This window comes from Sphaerodactylus townsendi, linkage group LG07 (genome assembly GCF_021028975.2).
Source record: "Sphaerodactylus townsendi isolate TG3544 linkage group LG07, MPM_Stown_v2.3, whole genome shotgun sequence".
NCBI lineage: Eukaryota > Metazoa > Chordata > Lepidosauria > Squamata > Sphaerodactylidae > Sphaerodactylus > Sphaerodactylus townsendi.
Genome location: NC_059431.1, coordinates 61,822,284 through 61,841,843, shown reverse-complemented (window position 1 = coordinate 61,841,843; position 19,560 = coordinate 61,822,284). Strand labels below are relative to the sequence as shown.

The 19,560-nt window shown below is 43.1% G+C and overlaps 1 protein-coding gene across 2 annotated transcripts in view; it reads right to left on the bottom strand.

The window, feature by feature from the left end:
- GRAMD2B (GRAM domain containing 2B) overlaps nucleotides 1-3,583 on the bottom strand; it is a 55,504-nt gene extending 51,921 nt beyond the window's left edge. For both annotated transcript variants that reach the window (XM_048502542.1, XM_048502543.1), the window contains exon 1: nucleotides 3,326-3,583. In XM_048502542.1, the coding sequence (XP_048358499.1) occupies nucleotides 3,326-3,417 (92 nt within the window). In that variant the 5' untranslated portion in view covers nucleotides 3,418-3,583. The remainder of the gene's footprint in view (nucleotides 1-3,325) is intronic.
- Between the last annotated feature and the right edge of the window lie 15,977 nt (nucleotides 3,584-19,560).

Here is a 19,560-nt window from a genome sequence, read left to right as displayed (position 1 = left end):
TATGCCAGGCTGTAGAGGGGAGAAAATACTTTTAAAGGTGAGTCTATCACATATCTGACACAAATTGGGTCAAGATTTTTACAGATGTGTCACATGTGTCATTTAATGACACCTATTTCTCATTTATGTGTAAAACTACAGATGATGACTATACATGGAATCAGCAACTGACAGATGCTCCATTTTGAATTACAGTTGAAAATATGCCTGCCAGGAAGAGGAATCCCTTTCCCTCAGCCATCAGTCTTGTGTTTTTATGACACACTGAAAACATCAAAATAAGGTTGATAGTCACAGTATTCCTCCCATAACAAACTGCTCCTGATTTCAGATCTCGCGAGACATTTTACAGTACTAATTCTGGGCAGAATGACACAGTTGAGTGCAGGTTCCAGTGATACTGGCAGATACATAACACATATTTCCTATAAAATACAACATTCATTTGACCTGATTTTCTCATAGTAATTATTTAAAAAGATAAACATACCCCTACATATATTTATGGCTTGTTTAATGCTATGGGAATCCTAACAATAAAGTCAAGTGATTAAGTAGAAGCAGTGCTATGTATTTTAGAAACATTCTAATAAGCACTCTCATGTGAAATCATTAATCACATGGGCAGAATGCCACACCTTCATTTGACTTTCTAAATAGAATTTCCATACTATACTCTGGCACAGCTGGTTACTTTTGTTCATTTGACAAAAACAGGGTCTGATTGAAAATCTGATTCATAAAGAAATAGGTTGCATAAAATTAGCTAAGTAGAATAATCTAATTTGAAATATTTCAGTTGCTAATTCAGAATATCAAGCAGAGGTTTGTGACAACATTTGGGAGGCAATTTCCACTTGCCTCTTCCTTGTTTCCTGTCTCTCTGCTGGTGAACTTTGCCTCCACTCCTTTTCTGCCCCTCCCTCGTTCTGTTTTCTCCTTCACTGACAACATTTCACCTGGAAGATATTTGGCCACAGAGCTTTATTTTGCTAACACTGCTCTGTAAAGTTGCATTAATGAAATGGCACTATAACCCCACAACAACATGAAACATTTTAATGTACACCTCACTCCAGTATTTGTGGCATTTCAGTTTTTAAGGGGAAATTATTTATACTGGAAATAGATTCAGCTCAAATGTCTGCCACAGGATTTTTTCAGCAATGATAACAGCAATGATGGGAAAGTGCTAAATATCCTTTCCCAGGTGCCTTGTCATTCCTAGAAGGCTGTTTCTAGTTTAGGTATCCAGGAAAACAGTTTTATGCAACAAATTTTGAATACTCAGCTTATAATGAAAAAAACTAAAACCAAACTCAAAATAATCACCCCCCCAAACCAAAGGGCCAACAGGGAATATGAAAAATGGTTTTACATAATTTATTGGTTTGCAAAATTTCTAGGGTTGCCCTTAGTCCAGCACATCTGGAAATTCAGGGATACCAGTGTTTCTTTGACAAAGAGACACCAGCTACACATTTAGTGGAAGAAGATTTCCCATTGTTTCACTGCTATGTCTCACCTGTTCAGTATTTTGCCTGACGTGTACTTGGTTAGAAAACAGGCTGGTAACCCTGCTTAGTTTATGGTGTATTGGAAATTGTTTGAGCATGAGAAATAGCAAACTGAGCATGACCATAAAAGTCAGATCATGAGAGTTCATCACGTTAAATTCATACTTAGGACAGCTTACTGGTTTTATGATTATATGGCCTGTAAACAGTGCTGGCTGCAAGTGTAACTGCTAGAAGAGACTTTTAAGGGATTTAAGGGAAAAGTAATGTACATTGGGATATGTTTTGTATATTCCATTACTTGCATGTTATGTATATTCCATACATCCCCCCCCCCCCACAACATCCTATGAGTTCTTTCCAAACTGGGTAACAGGTGCTTTTCTCCATTTTATAGAACAAGTTAAAGGAGAGCTCAAAAGCTTCCCCTACTGATTGACACGCAACGCAAATCTATACCAGTAAGACTGATATGTAACCTTTTTTCCTTCAAGGAAAGCAAAAAGCTTAGCTGTACTCCACCCTCTGAATCTGACAGAAAAACATAGGGAAACTACCTGAATGGAATGGCTTCTGCTTTGTCACTGACCACAGCCCCATAGATAGGAGGATAAAGCTATCAAACAAAAATGCAGCTTTGGAAATACAGGAGTCCCAGCACTTCTTCAAGAAGTGATGTATTCTATGCCTATGATATATACTGCCAAGACTTGCTGAACAGAACTCCTATGGAGAATGCAAGGTTTAATTTACTGGTGAATTGACAAGAGGCAACAGCTGCTTGTGGCTTAGTTATGACTGAATGAGAATTTCCTGTAATACCAGTGTAGTGTTAAATCAAACATGGGAGAACTGATATTCAAATCAATCAATGCTCCATTTTGTCAGTTTCATACATGATGTTCATCAACAGAAATCTCTCATTATATAGGAACAGCTAGATAACCCAACTAAGCTGTATCTCTATTACCATCGATCCACATATGTTTCTAAACACTGAACCAAACCCCACTAAAATGCAGCCAAACTGAAGGCTGTGATTGATACTATCATATGGAGAAAGAGAAGTTCATCTATGTGTGGTGCCAACAAGGAGTCACATGCAAATATGAGTCACTCAACAGGAACATTAAGAAAAGTTTCAAGTGTGAAACTATCAACAGAGATCAAGTACAGTACTTCCATATTATCTGGCATCACCTCAAAATATGTACGTTTTGATTGGCCACTTTACACAGTCACGAAATATGGATTTACTTGCAGGCTATACTGGCAATAGTCTGTTGTTATAATTCACTTATTTACTTAATTATAGTAATGCAATCTTTAACAACCTGTAGATCCACAAGTCTGGTATAACCACACTTTAAGCAATGGAAGTTTTATATACAATCTCATTAAAAACTTGTGAAACCAGTGTCCCATTCAGTTTCAGTTTGATCACACCACTTTACCCTATTTTATTATACCTCCTTCAGAGAATAATGTATCCCATTTTAATTTCAGCTTAAAACCACATGCAAACTTATCCTCTCTCTAACCCTAGCTGTAGCCTTTTGAACTATACAAACAGCCACGCAGGTCTCCAACATTTTTTTAAAAAGATCATTACTAATTCACACTACAGACTTATTTGAAACAAATAAAGTTTGCACGCAAAACAAAATTTTCAAGGCAGACAAAAGGTAGAATAATCACAAAATTTTTAAAAAGTTTTCTCTTCCATGTGGTTGTGAGATTTTGTCAGACTCGACAGCAGATAAGCACAGAGATCTTCATGCAATATATTGTCAAGCAAGAACACTTACTAGATTAAGGAAGCTTTGTTTTCTTTTTTATTGATCACCTTGACAGGTTTTAGTTCTTCCCCCTCATGCTGTTGACCAGTCATTAGCACCATCTGAAGACAAGACCCCTCCCCTTGTTTGTCGGAGCTCTGTCGACTGTTTTTTTTTTAATTCTATCTCTAGCAATGTTGGAACAGGCTTTTCCCCCCCTCACTGGCCTGTCACATTACACTCCACTGCAACCTTAGAGTGCAAACTGAGAGAAAGCTTTTGGTCTTCAACTAACCTGAGCAAGTTTAAACTGGTATTGTTCCCTGGCTCTTCATTGAGGAGAGTGAAGAGAAGGGAGGGGGAAAGCCCAGGGAGGACACATCCCTCTTCTCAACTCACAACTAGTTAGAAGGAGGAAGAGGGAGAAAAAAAGGAGAGAAAGAAACAGAACCTGTTTGACGTGTTCCTCAGAGAAAAAAAATAGCTTGGTTAAGCACATGGAAAGTCTAACAACAATTCCACAACTCCTTTAAGCTGGAAAGCACTAGGAATTTTTTTGTTTCAAGAAAGCTGTCAGAATTGCATACAGGCATGTTTGACATAGGAAGTCCTAATAATAGGTCAGTCAAACAAGAACCAGCAGTAGGGAAGGCAATCCAAAGTAACTGACCACGATCTAGGCTCTTTATAACACACTAGGGAGCTGACCTATTACCTAGCTTCAGTTATTCATATGGTACGTTGCTTCCTCTGATGTTGTATCTACATAAAACAAAAGAGCTGCTGGATGTTTTAAATGGGAATAATTGGTGGCAAGAGAAGGAAAGACTGAGGTGACAAACCCATAGGTGCCAAGCAATGGTAAAAAACAACAAAAAAAACTGAAGAAAACAAAACACCAGATCCTATGGAAAAAGGGAAAGGCAATTTTGAAGGTTTCCTCCCAATCTGGCTTGAGCACCACTGCATTGTGCGCAGGTATGCCACACAGGCGTTTACAATGACAACACGGGACCTGATTTCATTGTGAGTCAACAGTGTTGTTAGTTTTCTTTTCTGGCAGTGCTCCTGTCTCTTACCTCCAAAGGAGAAATGCAGCTGGTAAAGGCTTTCCTGCTAAAACCTGATAAATGTTAATGATCTCGATAGCTTTGAAATGGGCAGAGGAAAAAAGCCTAGCCACCACAAAGCCTGCCATAGCGCTTAATGCACTAATCCCACTAGAAAGGGTGGTGTACATCCAAGCCATTAGCCTCAGCATAACTGACAGCAAAGCAAGGGTGGAAGCCGACTAACATCAGCACCACCCCTGGAAATGCCTCCGGCATGCCTTTGCTGCACCAATGGGGCCAGTGATAGTGCTGGAGCTGCATTTGGGCACCCCAGAGGGACGCTGTGTCTGCCCACTGGCTTGTTTGCCCTTCCACTGGGGTGAATGCCCCGCAGAGGCATATCTAGGAAAATGGAGCCTGGGGGAAAAATCTGAGTTTTCAGTCCCTCCCTTCAGTCTCCATTTTCCCTAGATACCCCTGTGGTGAGCCAGGGCAGGATATTTCCCTGGGCATCAGGTGGACTTTTGCGCTAGGGTAACATGGCAAATGAGAGGGGAGAGCCCAGCAGTGGGGAGGTCCCTCCACCTAGCAGGAGGGACTGGTGCAGCTTCTCAGCTGGGCTTAGCTTCCACAGGCGCCACTTCAGCTCCAGTCGCAGGGCCCGCTTAGCCGCCTGCAGGACCACTGCTATGGTGTCCGAGCTGGAGCTCTCCATGCACCTGGGTACATGATCCCTCCTCAAGAGGCATGGGTGGGGAGGAGGCAGGAGCCCAGCTGGCCTTGAAGAGGCTTTGGGTGACCTTCAAATAGCTGGAGGGGGGAATGAGGACAGCAGCCTTTCCAGCCCTCCTTTTCAACACACTGTTGGAGAGGCCAGTGACGGCCCCAACTCCTCGTGGAGGGAAGGAACTGGAAAGGGGGGAGGCATCCAAGCTAGTGAAGGGAGGAAACAGTCAGAGAGTGGAACTCTGCACATGCTCTCTGGTGCTGCTGCTACTCACCCGGTGATGAGCACAGGCCAGGCAGAAGGCTAGAAGTGTGGGGGGTGATTTTCTGCCCCCCTACATGACTAAAAGGCAGGTGCCCAGTGACATATGACACCATATGTCACCGTGGCTGGTACACCCCTGGTGCTCTGGGGAAGGCAAATTTGTCTGTGTGTGTGTGTGTGTGTGTGTGTGTGTGTGTGTGTGTGTTTGTGCGCACGCACCACCTCCACAGGATGATTACACCCCCTGGACTGAGCAATAAGAAAGGGAAGCTAATGTAATGTTGATAATGGTTCTTATTGTTCTGTTGTTTTGCATATATTTCTTCAGATATTTATTCTTTTAATCTTGTTATAGTAAACAGAAGTAAAAGAAACTTGTACATGATACATAAACAGAAGTGATGGAAAGGCTAAGCTATTAAACACCTCTGCCACTGCCTGTTTGTAGAGAGTAGCATTTTTTTCTGACAAGATTTCAAAGAAGACAACTTGATAACCTTTCTTCATCATACTATCCATGACATACTATCCATAACATTAATCCATGTAGAGTGGATTTTCTTGGGTTATTTTAAGTGTACTTTTTATCTGTAATATCCTAGTACCTTCTGTAGTTTTTGTGGTGACTTTCTTGCTTTTTATAAAACAGCCTGAGGTAAAGAATGAAGGCATGAGGGAGCTGTGGCAGTTGTTTTGGGGGATGCACAGCAAAGTTAAAATCTTAGCACTATAGAAGCCAAGGTGCAATCCAGAAATCACCTTCTGGTGAGCTGGAGGATAAGCCAACTATGGTTTTGGGTTGTTTATTTTAGGTGGAAATAAACAGAATTTGGTTTTTACATATTTAATGTTTTGTCATCACTTCCTGCTCAGTGCAGATGTGCCAACATCTCACCAGATTATGCTGTATCACTCTCCTGCCACTGACTATTCAGTGTTTGAGCATTCAGCACTTTATGGGAAAAATGTCATTCTGCTAGACAACTGTCTTTGCTTTGCTTTCAACTCAAGTGCTGGTTTCTGATTCCCAGCCAACAAATCCAATCCAATACAATATGTTTGGCCCTATCACACTGCTGTCTATTTTTTCATCCTACTGTTTCTTTGACATGGGTGTGAATATATCCCTTCAAATAGGAAGAATCTGAGAATGTATGCTTTGCCTACTTTTGACTCACAAAGAATGTTTACGTTCAGAAGCATGAGGTCTCTAGATTTCCTTCAATAAAAGAGATTTAACTGACTGATTTTGTCTTTAAGTGTACTCCTGGATTTCCTGAAATCACTTGGATTCTGCCTGAGTACTATGTCTTCTCTTAGAAGCCATATATTGTAGGAAGGCCTGTCAGGTATTTTATTCCAGAGCTCCTTTAATAGAAGTTACAGTGTTTAGAAATTGTTTTGTGGGTAACATCTGGTTGATACATGTGTTGATTTTTGTAATAGTGATTTTGTTTTTTTGCTGCATTTGGTTTCTGAAGAAAGGCAGGATTGAAATTCTTAAATAAAACAAATATATAAGATGCCCTCTGGTGAGCTGAGGCTACAGACAGGTTTTGTATGGTATACTACATAATGATGGAGAGTTATGAAAATGTGTAATGAGGGGCAGAAAAGTAATTAATTTGGCTTATGATTGTCAGAAAACTGCTAACTAGTATAAATGGCTAAAAGGTGATGTAGATTTCAATACTTCACTGGCTTTTAGAGAAGTCACCAGCTAAAAACAAAACAAAAAGCAGCCTACAACCCATTTGTGATTATAGTATTTTACATCTGAATTTTCTCTATATGGTAAGTGCAGAAAAAGCACAATTGTAATAGGTTTTCAGGTCCAAATCAAGGAAGGGCTCTGGTATCATCTAAGAGTTGCACAGAGAGGTAGGTTCAACCAAGTGAAGCTTCTCCGGCTATTGTAGTATTGTAATGGGGAAGCACTGCACCTGGTGACATTGTTCATTCTGTACAATGCTTAAAGACATGATGAGGCCTCATTGGCTTAGTTTTGATGTCATGATAAACCATGGTTTATAAACATGCAATCAATTTGTTCCACTAGTTAGCTGGCCTGAATGTAGATGGGGCCAGAATCTATTAATTGGTACCAAGTTGAAATGTCACATTGGGATTTGCAGTTGGCTGAACCATTAGTTATAACTGTAGTTAGTTTTGATATCTGCATTCATAGTCTACAGCTGATGGAGAACTAATCAGAGTTGGTTACATAAAATTTAAAAATCCCCATGTAATGCTTTTTGAATCTGAACTTGGCAGTTTTACATACAATGGGGCTACCAAAGGAATAAAAAACCCCGGAATCTGTGCAGATGAGAGCAGAGGGATTTCTGCTGCACTTCTGATTCTTTTTGGAGTGAACCGAGCCACTCATCATTTAACTGCCATTACAACGTTAATGATTCAATGTGTCTTTGTGTTTCACAGAATCTTATAAAAAATAAATAGGAAATTGAGCAGTTGCCAGTGTGGATGGAAAATCTTCACAAACTGTGAGCTTATATTCCCAGTGCTCAGTGTAGAGCTCTTGTTACGCAGGTATAAGGGTCAATAGTAGCTGTATTGTTACGTACTCTTAATAGCCTATGTATTATACATGCTTCAAAACATCTCAGTGAAAAGCAAATGCAGTGTAGTTGAAACTCCCCATTCTGTTTGCCAATCCATACCCTAAGGGTTCTTCTAGAAAATTAACAAAATTGCATTTTTACCCTTTAGTGTGACATTCTAGCCCTGGTCCTTCTGCCAGCAGTGCAACACCCACTGGTACTATTCTATTATTGGATAAGAAAAGTTTTGCTGGATCATAAATTTGGTGTATCCATTCCAGCATCCTGTTTCCCACAGTGATCCACAAGATGCTTTAGAAGGCCCACAAGAGGATACTGAAATAACCAGGGTTGTTATCCTTTAGCTACTGGCACTGAAAATTATACTGTCTCTGAGCATGGTGGTTCTGTTTAGACAAGATATGTGCTCCTATAAATAAACAGAAAACTACTACATTCAAACACAAGGGGACAAAATGAATACTATGTGTGACATGAGTCATGTCATCGGTGTCTGACCCAACTCTCAGTCACATGTGCATACAGGGACTATTTAAAAAAACCTGTCTGTTGTTCTAAACATTTGAGGCAAAAGGTGGGGGGTTAGACTTCTCCCAGTGCTTTTTCCTCCATTGGAAACAGCCGTGAGGGGACTGTTCAATGCAGGTCAAGTGGGGCCCAAGGGAAAAGTAAACAGCCCCCCATCCTGCCGTGGCCATGTCTGCTAGCAAGAATGGTTAGTCCCTGTCTAAATGAGTGACTGGTAATTGAGGCAGGCACTTATGACCCAACTCATCACATGTAATATGTATTCCTTTCCAAACTGGGAGAAATCTAAATGTCTATTCTTCCTGGAATGATTTCCATGTTATATCAATTTCACATAATGAAAAGCAGTCTTTCTTTTCGGATAAAAATTGGGTTTCCAGATTATGTGATCTGGCATATGGACCAAGTGTAATTTAACATCAGGATCTGAAATTACTTGTCTTTTGCATTATGGGAACAATTTGTCATGATATGTAGGTTATTGTGGAGCAATATGAATATATTTTTGAAGGACCAAATAAAGTTTAGTTGTTATCTAAATGTGTAAGATCTTGATGAAATTGGGTATGCTGGGGAATATTATATGGGGAAGGGATTTAAATAAAACCCTTTCTGTAGAAGCAGACTGGGAGAAAAAAATCTCAGAAAAGGTTCCTCAACCTCATGGTCCTTACGTCCATAGGAGGGATGGAAAGAGAAGGGTATAGCCTTCCATCTGGCTAGTTACACAGCTGACACCACTCTGCCAGGCAGGTGGTGCATGTATTGCATGCAGCTCACCTTGGCTAGGTGCAACTGTCCATTTGAGGCTTATGAGGCACCTGCATCTGTGTGTTGCACATGGCTTGCCCAGGAAGGTTCCCTCTTCCCCAGGCTACGCAGGTACATCCACCCTTCTGCCCCTGGACTGGAGTAGCCCCAATAGGAGAGACAAGACATTGGCCCACTTAGACTTTGCACAACAGCCAATCAAGATGAGGAAGAACAGAGTCGCTGATGGGGAGTGTTGCATTGCTTGTAATTGCGATAGACATCGATGTTCTCATCAGAAACACGCTGCAGTGAGGAGAGTGAAACCACAATGAAAAGGTGCTGTTTCTTTTGAAACCTGGTTGTATCTGCCTTTAATTTCTCAGTGGGGAAATGGTCTATGTCAAAGAGATCATAGTGTCACATAAAATAGACAATGCAAAGGGAGCTGATTCCCCCACAGAAGCACTGAGCAGTGCACGGCTGCGAATATCAAGATCAGCAACAAACAGTTCTTCAAGTACATCAAAAGTAGGAAGCCAGCTAGGGAAGCGATAGGCCCATTAGATGATGAAGGAACAAAAGGTATGCTAAAGGAGGACAGGGAGATTGCAGAGAAGCTGAATGAATTCTTTGCATCTGTCTTCACCCAAGAGGATGTGTGGAAAATTCCTGCACCTGAACCAAGCTTCTTAGGAGGTGAATTTGAGGAACTTGCAGAGATAGTGGTAGACAAGGAAGAAGTTCTGGCAGCCCCTGGCCCAGATTGCATTCACCCAAGAGTTCTTAAAGAGCTCAAGCATGAAATTGCTGATCTTATCACTTTAATATGCAACTTATCCCTGAAATTGGCCTCCATCTCTGAAGACTGGAAGATGGCCAATGTCACACCAATCTTTAAGAAAGCATCTGGGGGGTGGGGTGGGGGGCGTGGGGAGGAAATCACAGGCCAGTCAGTTTGACATCTGTTCCTGACAAATTAGTAGAATCTATCATTAAAGATAAAATTATAAAACATGTAGAAAAACAAGACCTGCTGAGGAAGAATCAGAATGGCTTTTGCAGAGGCAAGTTCTGCCTTACAAACTTACTAGAGTTCTTTGAGGGTGTAAACAAGCATGTGGATAAGGGGGAAACAGAGGACATTGTCTACTTGTATTTCCAAAAGGCTTTTGACAAAGTTCCTCTCCAGAGACTATTGAGAAAACTCAGCAATCAAGGAATAAGAGGAGAAGTCTTCCTATGGATTAAAAACTGGTTGAGAAACAGGAAGCAAAGGGTGGGTGTAAATGGGAAGTTCTCACAGTGGAGAGATGTAGGAAGATCCATTTTGGGACCAGTGCTCTTTAACCTATTTATAAATGACCCGGAAATAGGGGTAGATAGCGTGGTGGCCAAGTTTGCAGATGATACCCAATTATGTTGGGTGGTGAGAACTGCAAAGGATTGCAAAGAGCTCCAAGTGGACCTTTATAAATTAGATGAGTGGGCTAAGAAATGGCAAATGCAGTTCAATGTTGCAAAATGTAGTGATGTACATAGGGGTAAAAAATCCAAACTTCACATACATGCTACAGGGGTCAGTGCTATCAGTTACAGATCAGGAAAGGAATTTGGGCATCTTAGCTGATAGTTCCATGGGAATGCATGGCAGCTGTGAAAAAGGCAAACTCTGTGTTGGGGATAATTAAGAAACGAATTGATAATTAAAACTGCAAAGATTGTCATGCCCTTATATAAAGCAGTGGTGCGACTGCACTTGGAGCACTGTGTTTCGTTCTGGTCACCACATCTCAAAAAGGATATAGAAGAGATAGAAAAAGTACAGAGAAGGGCAACAAGGATGATCGAGGGATTGGAGCACCTTCCTTATGAGGAGAGGCTGCAGCGTTTGGGACTCTTCAGTTTGGAGAGAAGATGTCTGAGGGGGGATATGATTGAAGTCTATAAAATTATGCATGGGGTAGAAAATGTAGACAGAGGGCCTTTCCCCACTTACCGTAAGCCCCGCGCTACTTGAGGAGAGTAGCGCGGGGTTCCTCCTCCCTCCCCACGGCAGGGGCGGCCACAGCGCAGCCGCCCCGACGCTGCCACTGTCATGCCCCCTTAGCGTGCGGCATCCCAGGCACTCTTCCGAACGGCGCCTTTTGACGACCCCGCACAGAGCGCGGGGTCGTGGGGACGCCTGGGCGCGCACCTGGGATGCCGCGCACTGAGAGCAGCGTGCGGCATAGGGGGGATGGAAGGGAGTGGGGAAAGGCCCAGAGAGAAATTTTTCTGTCTTTCTCACAATACTAGAACCAGGGGGCATACATTGAAAATGCTGGGGGGAAGAATTAGGGCTAATAAAAGGAAACATTTCTTCATACATCGCTTGATTGGTGTTTGGAATATGCTGCCACAGAAGGTGGTGATGGCAACTAACCTGGATAGGTCTAAAAGGGACTTGGACAGATTTATGGAGGAGAAGTCGATGTATGGCTACCAATCTTGATCCTCCTTGATCTGAGATTGCAAATGCCCTAGCAGACCAGGGGCTCGGGAGCAGCAGCAGCAGCAGCAGAAGGCCATTGCTTTCACATCCTGCATGTGAGCTCCCAAAGGCACCTGGTGGGCCACTGCAAGTAGCAGAGTGCTGGACTAGATGGACTCTGGTCTGATCCAGCATGCTCTTTCTTATGTTCTTATTTTGGGGGTAGATCTGCTTAGTGTAGCACTGTAGGTAACTTGTGTACAGGAAGCTTCCTTTACAATGACTGCAACCCATTATACATTTGCTGTGTGGAATTGACCCATGCTAGAGTAGGGAGTCAAATCTAATTCTCCCAGATTCTAGTCCAACGCTTTTAACTGCTATTCCATATGAGTCTTCCCTTTAAAAAATTTCAGTCAGAACAGGAAACATTCCATGTTTTCTGTGGAATTCTCTAGTTTACCATTCCTTTTAGTTATAAAACATACAAAGCAGTTAAATTAGATGGTATCTTATCAAAAGCACATCAGTGTGAATCTCTCTATTCTTACAGCAAATAGTATCACAATAAGATATAATATAAGCAATAAGATAAGATAAGCAAATAGTATCACAGGCACACAAGAATTTATTGCAGCACACAATAATCTCCATTACTTGGTACACTGAGCAGTTGTACATTATTCAGAGAAATATTACTTGTTGCACTTCAGTAATTTGATTCAATCTATTCCCTCAACTCACAAGTACTTCATCATCACAGATACATGTGAAAGTATGCTCTTTTATAAATGATGGTACTCTTACTATAAACTTCCTTTCTAAGGTCAAATGCTGACATAAATTCCACTATCCTTTGAAGGCAAAATATATTTTGTAACCAGTACATTTTTTTTTTACTAGCGGGGCCCGGCCACGAGTTGCTGTGGCAATTGTCCTTCTCATCACAGTCCGCAACCCACACAGATGTCCATGCAGGTCCAATGATCCGCAGCATAGCCTTTTGGGGTGGTCAAATGGAATCCCTCTTTCCCTTTTCAATTCACATTGTTATATGGTGGTGTCTTGTTTTTTTTAGTACAAGGTAACCCTTTCCATTCCACAACGGAACTGTCCAGAGTGCAAATCCCGCTGTCCATGAGGCTGGTTGACATGCACAGTCCTGGCTTGGGTAAGGCAGAACTAGGGCAAGGAGGCTATCCCAGTCAGGCAGCAGAGGCAGGGAGGTGAGGCGCTCAGATCGAGGCCAGCTCCCTGGCTTCTTAAAGGGCCATGTGCAAAAGAAGCGGAGCCAGTAGTGTTGGTTCACCCCTACCTCACGGATTTTCTTAGAAGAAAAAGGCAAACTCCAGCTTGCTTTTAGTAAAAGGGAGCTGTGGCAAATATGGGTGAGGAAGTGGGTAAGTGGTGGTTGGATGTGAGGGAGGGCAAAGTGAGGTGTGTGAGGATCAGCTGGATGTGTATGAGAGTATGTGTGTTGTGTGGTAGCAGTGGGTGAGGCAAAGAGAGTGAAAGTTACCTGTGTGTGAGGGGGGGACCCCACCTGACATCTCACACGGCAAAGTGTGTATGTGTATCACTTCCACTCATATTACCTAACAGTATTACCTATTTACTGTTTTAACTGCTCATCTCTGGCCATCTGCGTGAACATTCTAAGGGCATACCAACCCCTCAGGCCACAGACATGCTGCATGAACATTTTAAGGGTGACAGTTAAACACAGCCAGCTTCATGGCCTGGTGCGCCAGGAAAAAGACGTTTAACCTGGTTCAGGTATGGACTTTAAGTGATTTGAAGGTCCAATTACTTGCCCGCAACAGGGAGGAACGTCATGTGAAAAATTGGGGGCAATTCGTTCAGCCATTTCGGTGTTAAGGCATGACTAACAAAGTCACTGTTAGCTTTTTATATACCATATATACCGGCGTTTAACAACTTTTGAACCCTGGGAAATCATCTGTAAAGTCTGGGGTTGTCGTATATGCCGGGTACTGAGCGGGTGGTACTGAGCGCCCAGGATCTGGAGCCGTAGCTCTGCTGCTGCTTCTGCTGCCCCACGCGCTGGGTTCAGTTTCTCACTCCTGAACACGAAACTTGCCCTACTGGCTTGGCCAGCCGCCTGCAGAGTCAGCCCGTCGGCATCCGTGGGGCTGGCTACTCCCGAGCCAATGGAGGCGTTGCTACTGGACGAGAGGAGACTCCTGTGCCTGAACAGCCCCTTCCTTATTTCTGCAAAACCAACGCACCAGCTCTTTAAAGGCGCAGGAGGCTCCCCCCCATCCCACATGCACTTGACAAACTTTCCTGCTCCCCAAGGATGGAGCTGCGGAGCCAACGTGGGAGAGGGGCTCCTGGTTTCACTTTCCCTTTTGCCTGGTCGGCTGCTTCTCCCCCCCTCAAACTACATCCCCCTCTGAAGTGGGTTTCTTGCACATCCTTCCAGCAGAACCACACGCAGGGTCAGCCTGACTTTTTGTCCCTCTATCCCCCGGGACATGCACGCTCTTCACCCCACCAGCACCTCTGCAAGCGGAGTGGAGCTCAGGAGCTGTTTCCCGGGTAGGATGCCCAAGTTCTCGCTTCCTTCCACACAAAGATCAGCCTGCCGGTCTCCTGAGGGCGAGGCAGGGCAAAAGACATGACAGAACCAGCTGGAGTCCTCCCTCCGCCTCTGGGTAACTTTGTCTTGAACATCTCCTGTCCACACACCCCGGGCATGGACGCAGCCACCCCCTGGCTCTGGCCCCTCCAGACGGACCTCCCAGCAGGTCTCCCTCCTTCTCCTGCCACTCCGGGGGTGCCCGGCACCTCACTTGTCCTCTCCCCTGGCGTTGGTGCATGCTGCCTGCCCTCAGCGCCGTGCTGGATCTCGGCAGGGGGAGTGAAAGGCAGTGGTGGTGCCTGGAGCGGTTGACCAGGAGACTGTCAGTGCGGTCGCCCCCCCCCCTGAGAGAGAGGGCATGGGTGGGGGATGGGCAGGCTGAGCAGCAAGCTTCGGCCAGTGGGGGGGGGCTTCCAACTGAAGTTTTGCCCAGTCCCTCTGCGGATGGTGCACGGAGCATGTGCGCTGGTGCAGCACCATGCCCTGCAAGCTTTTCTGGTGGGAAACTTTTTTGGTGGGACCGGGCAAAAAGTGCAGGGGCCATCCTGCACAGGAAGAAGGGGCTGTGGTTTTGCTGGGTTCTTGCAGAGCTTACGAGAGGGATGTGTGCCAGTAGAAGAGCTGGCTATGTGTTGGATTTGGTGATACCGGTACTTTGCAGGTAGGGAAGGGGCGAGGGGCTGGTGCTCTCAGATGATCTACCTTTTAAGGTAGAAGAGAATTGTTTCTCGTTAGGTTTTCATGTTACCTTAGGTCTATTGAGGACAAGTACTGTACGATAGTTTATTCAGTTGGGGACCTAAGAGGACCTCAGTATCTGTATCCCAAACGATTCCAGATCTGTGATTTTTTTTACTGAGGCTGGCATGGGACTTCGATTTAGGGGGCTGGGGCTTTGTTCAATATGTCTTCCATTGCCCCTCCAATCACACTTTTGTGCACATAGAATCATAGTATTTAAAGAGACCCCAAGGGCCATCAAGTACAACCCCCTGCAGTGCAGGAACACACAATCCAAGCATTCCTGACAGATAGATGGCCATCCAGCCTCTCTGTAAAAACTTCCAAAGAACGAGACTCCACCACACTCCAATGCTTTCCACTGTCTTACTTCCCCCATCCCCCCAGAGAGAGAGAGATGATCTGGAAACTTGGTGAATGTGAAGGGGGGGGGGGTCAAGTTTCTCCTCTTCCTCTGAGTGGGGAAATTTCTCCCAAGTTGTTTGGGGCATGATTCTTTGGAGTTCTCCTTGAGACGTCCAGCAGCTGACCGGAAGTCCAATATAGTTACTTGTTATGTGTTGTCTCCCTTCAATCTTTACGATCCCCAGATATGGTATTTATCATTTCAAACTGGGAGTCATTGGGCACTTCCGCACATGCAGAATAGTGCACTTTCAATCTACTTTCAATGCACTTGGCAGGTGGATTTGACTGTGCGGAATACTAAAATCCACTTGCAAACAATTGGGAAAGTGGACTGAAAGTGCATTACTCTGCATGTGCGAAAATGCACATTAATATAATGTGAATTCTGATACAGAATTCGATCCACATGATGACTGCCTTACAAACGTACCACAAGATGTCACTGATGCACTTATTACATCAGATGATGAAAAGGAGGATTTTGAAGGCTTTTAAAGGGAAACTGTCACGCCAGCAAAACCTATAACAATACCAAAGTTTGCAGTTATGATGGGCGTTGCTAACTCGCCAGGGACTTGCCCAGCACTTGCACTGTTTTATGCTTACATGTTTGATGACAAACAGCCTTATGTTTATAAGTTACAGTTTTCCTTCTAAGTACCTGTATGTCATAAGCATTTGAATTAAAATTACCATATTGAAATCAAACCTGATGTTTTTTAATTTTTATTTGGTGTGCATTGGAAGAGGGGCAGTCTTATATGGCAAGTATATCCCAAACTCTATATTTTAACTGGAAAAGTGGGGGGGGGGGGTTCATCTTATACACCCATTCGTCTTATATGCCGGTATATACGGTATATAGATTTCTGACATCGTGATCTCCAAAGGTTTCTATGAGATGGCTTTTTATGGATTGTTTCAATATGCAGAAAGCTGATATGTGGAAAGTGTTATGGGTATCTCTTTTATAGTACCAGAAAGGATGATGAGTTCAAACATTTGGTGGAATTCCAAGTTTGCAAATGGACTAACACTCCCAAATGTCACAATTCTCACTTTGCATGAACAGCCAAAAACTGGAGCAGAAGCATGAGAATCTGTATTTGCATGCATTGCCCTTTCCCATTATGGGGACATAATCCAAGAACCTTGCTTATGGACTCTTAAAATTCTGGAGCTATTATACTTGTGAGTAGATTCCATTATATTAGATTCCAAGTACCAAGAACCCATTTAACTGGGGCCCTACAATTAAACACAGAGAACGTTCATAATGTTACCAAAAGGCTAAACTTTAGTATTTCATGTGTAACCAATGAAGGAAATAGAACAGAGTTTAAGAAATAGAACAGAGTTTAAATAGCACAAAGTTTAACATGCTTTTTCCACCCCTCATCCCCAGTTACTGAGTTCATTTAAGCCAACTATATAATTACATGGTCAATGGTGATGATCATTTGCAAGCAGATGTGGAATACGGAGAGTTGTCAGCTTCCATTGGGTAATAAAAAGGGCCAAGGTTATTTATTTGTTTACATTTATTTACATTATGGGTTGCCACACCCATAAGACAAGCCCCATCCCAAGCCCCTTTGTAGTGTGGGTGATTGGTGGATGCAGTAGACAGGCATCCTCTTATTTGTGCATCCCTGAATTTATGGGCAAGGCCACTTTGGCTCCAAGCCTATCCCATACATACAGTTCAGGCTCCTCCCTGCTGAGCCTTCATGATGATCAAGGGAAGTGTGCCAGTTTCTGTCCCCCTGTGGGTTGAGGATAATGGCACTGTTCAGGGCCATGAAGGCTTTAAAGTCCCAAACCTGTATTGAAGGTTAACCCTTCACCATCCAAATGATGCCCCAGGATGCTCACCTGAGCTATACTGAGTATCATTGGAGCAACTTGTCTCACTCTGCTACTGCCAGAAGGGGGTAACCAGATTGTTGGCTGCTCAATCCCCATATCCATGCAAGACCCTGCCAGCCCAAATCAACAGGGCTGTACCAAAAGGCTGTACCAGACAACATGGCCCACCTCCATGTAAGATTCTGCCCGCTGCAATTGGCAGGGTGACTATACCAGGTTTCCCAACAAAGGCGACACCTGCAAGTACTCCATGCATCTTTGAAGAAGAAGAGTTGGTTTTTATACCTCCTTTTCTCTATCTTTAAGGAGTCTCAAAATGCCTTACAATCACCTTCCCCTCTCCACAACAGTCACCTTGTGAAGTAGGTGATATGAGAGAGCTCTGAGAGAACTGCGACTAGCCCAAGGTCACCCAGCAGTCTTCATGTGTAGGAGTGGTGAATCAAGTGAGTTCACCAGATTAGACATTGCTGATCTTAACCACTACACCATGCTTGCCTCTGCCAAGTTGTAGGCTGAACCCCACCTGCCAAAACAGTGCAGGAGCCACACCAGGCCCAAAGTCCAGCATGGTCATACTTGTAGCTGCTTGATTGCTCTGCCAAGTTTATCCACCAAGTGCATCTCTGCTGGACCCTGCCAGCCAAATCAATAAGGTACCCAGCTGGGTCCCAAGCCAGAATGGAAATGCTAGCAGGTACCCCTTGCCTCTGCCAAATGTGTCCACCTATATCTCTTTATGTGATTGACCTGCTTGCTCTTACACACACACCTGTCAGTCAAACCTGAAAGGAGAAAAAGCTTTACTGCCCCCTGACATAATGGACAAGCCACGAATGGGCAGTTCCTGCCTGGCTCCCTTGGAAATGGGAGAATATAATATATTTATTTATTTATTTATTTATTGTTTCGATTTATAAACCGCCCCATCCCCTGGGGGCTCTGGGCGGTGAACAACATTCACATATACAATTAATTAAATCGATAACAACAATATAATACTAAAAACCATTAAAAACTACTTAAAAACAGCGGTTAGCATCATAATAGGTGCCCTATTATGGCCATATATATACTAAGTATAATATACTTAATGAGTGTTGCTTGCCACCAGCACTTCATCTCCCCTGGAAGAGTAAATGAAAAATAATTGCTTTGGCCAATGGAACAGTAGCTAGAAATTAAGACTGCATTATGGATCATTCCTCCATTGGGCTTATGAAGATTATTGTGTAAGCAGCCCCACCAATTTGATGTATTGGACAGCTGTGGATTAGCTACAATTTGAGGATATTGGTTAGCAGAGTGAAGCTGATGTCCACTCTTCTATAGATTTCATCCAAAAGCATCACAAAGAATGCAGCATCATGCTATTTGACTCTTCCACCTGCTGTGGCAAATCATGCTCCTTTTCCAGCACCTCTTTGAGTTGAGGGTTCAAGAGCTTTCTTCTGTTTGCTTTCATGTTTAAGGTAACAGCAGACAATTAAACTAGTTATGCCATATGGAATAGGGAGCTGATGCAATCTGGATCCAGACCTTGATCACTAGTCACTCATGTTCTATTTACATAAATTACCCATTCCACTGTCTTATGGACCTTCAACAGTGAGATCAGTATGGCAGTGGAATGGTGGTGGTGCCCACAATACTTTGCTAAATGTGGTTCTTGGGAAACTAGAACATTCCCCCCTTCATATAGAAATGAAAAATAATCTTATGTGAAGAGTCACATAAGATTATTTTTCATTTCTATATGAAGGGGTGTCAGAAAAAAATACTGTTAGAATTATTTGCGCCTATTTGAAGTTGCATGTTGCAGTAATTGGGATGTAATTAGAAATTATTTCCTTCTAGATATCACAAAGTAGTTTCCTAACTTTTTCTGGGGAATTTTGTTCTACTGTTACAGACTAATATGGCTACTTACCTGAAATTATTTTTATCTAGGGAGTTACTTTTGTGGAATTTGATGTCTGTTAGTCCTGATCAGCAGCGTGGAGAGAAAAAAAGGTGTCTTAAGAATCTTCATTTGTGAGATGGTATATAACTGCCTTACAATGGTACATTGCCACAAATCTTTAATAAACTCTTCTTGAATATCCTGTTGCTAACCTTACCCAAGTTTCTTGAAGTCTTTAGAGCTCAATTTGTAATTTTGGAAGTATCTTAATAATAAATTATTGAAGTCAAATGGTTATGAAGCATTTTGACAAACAAAGCCACCCTTACTATACATACCTTATAATTGTAGATCCAGTAC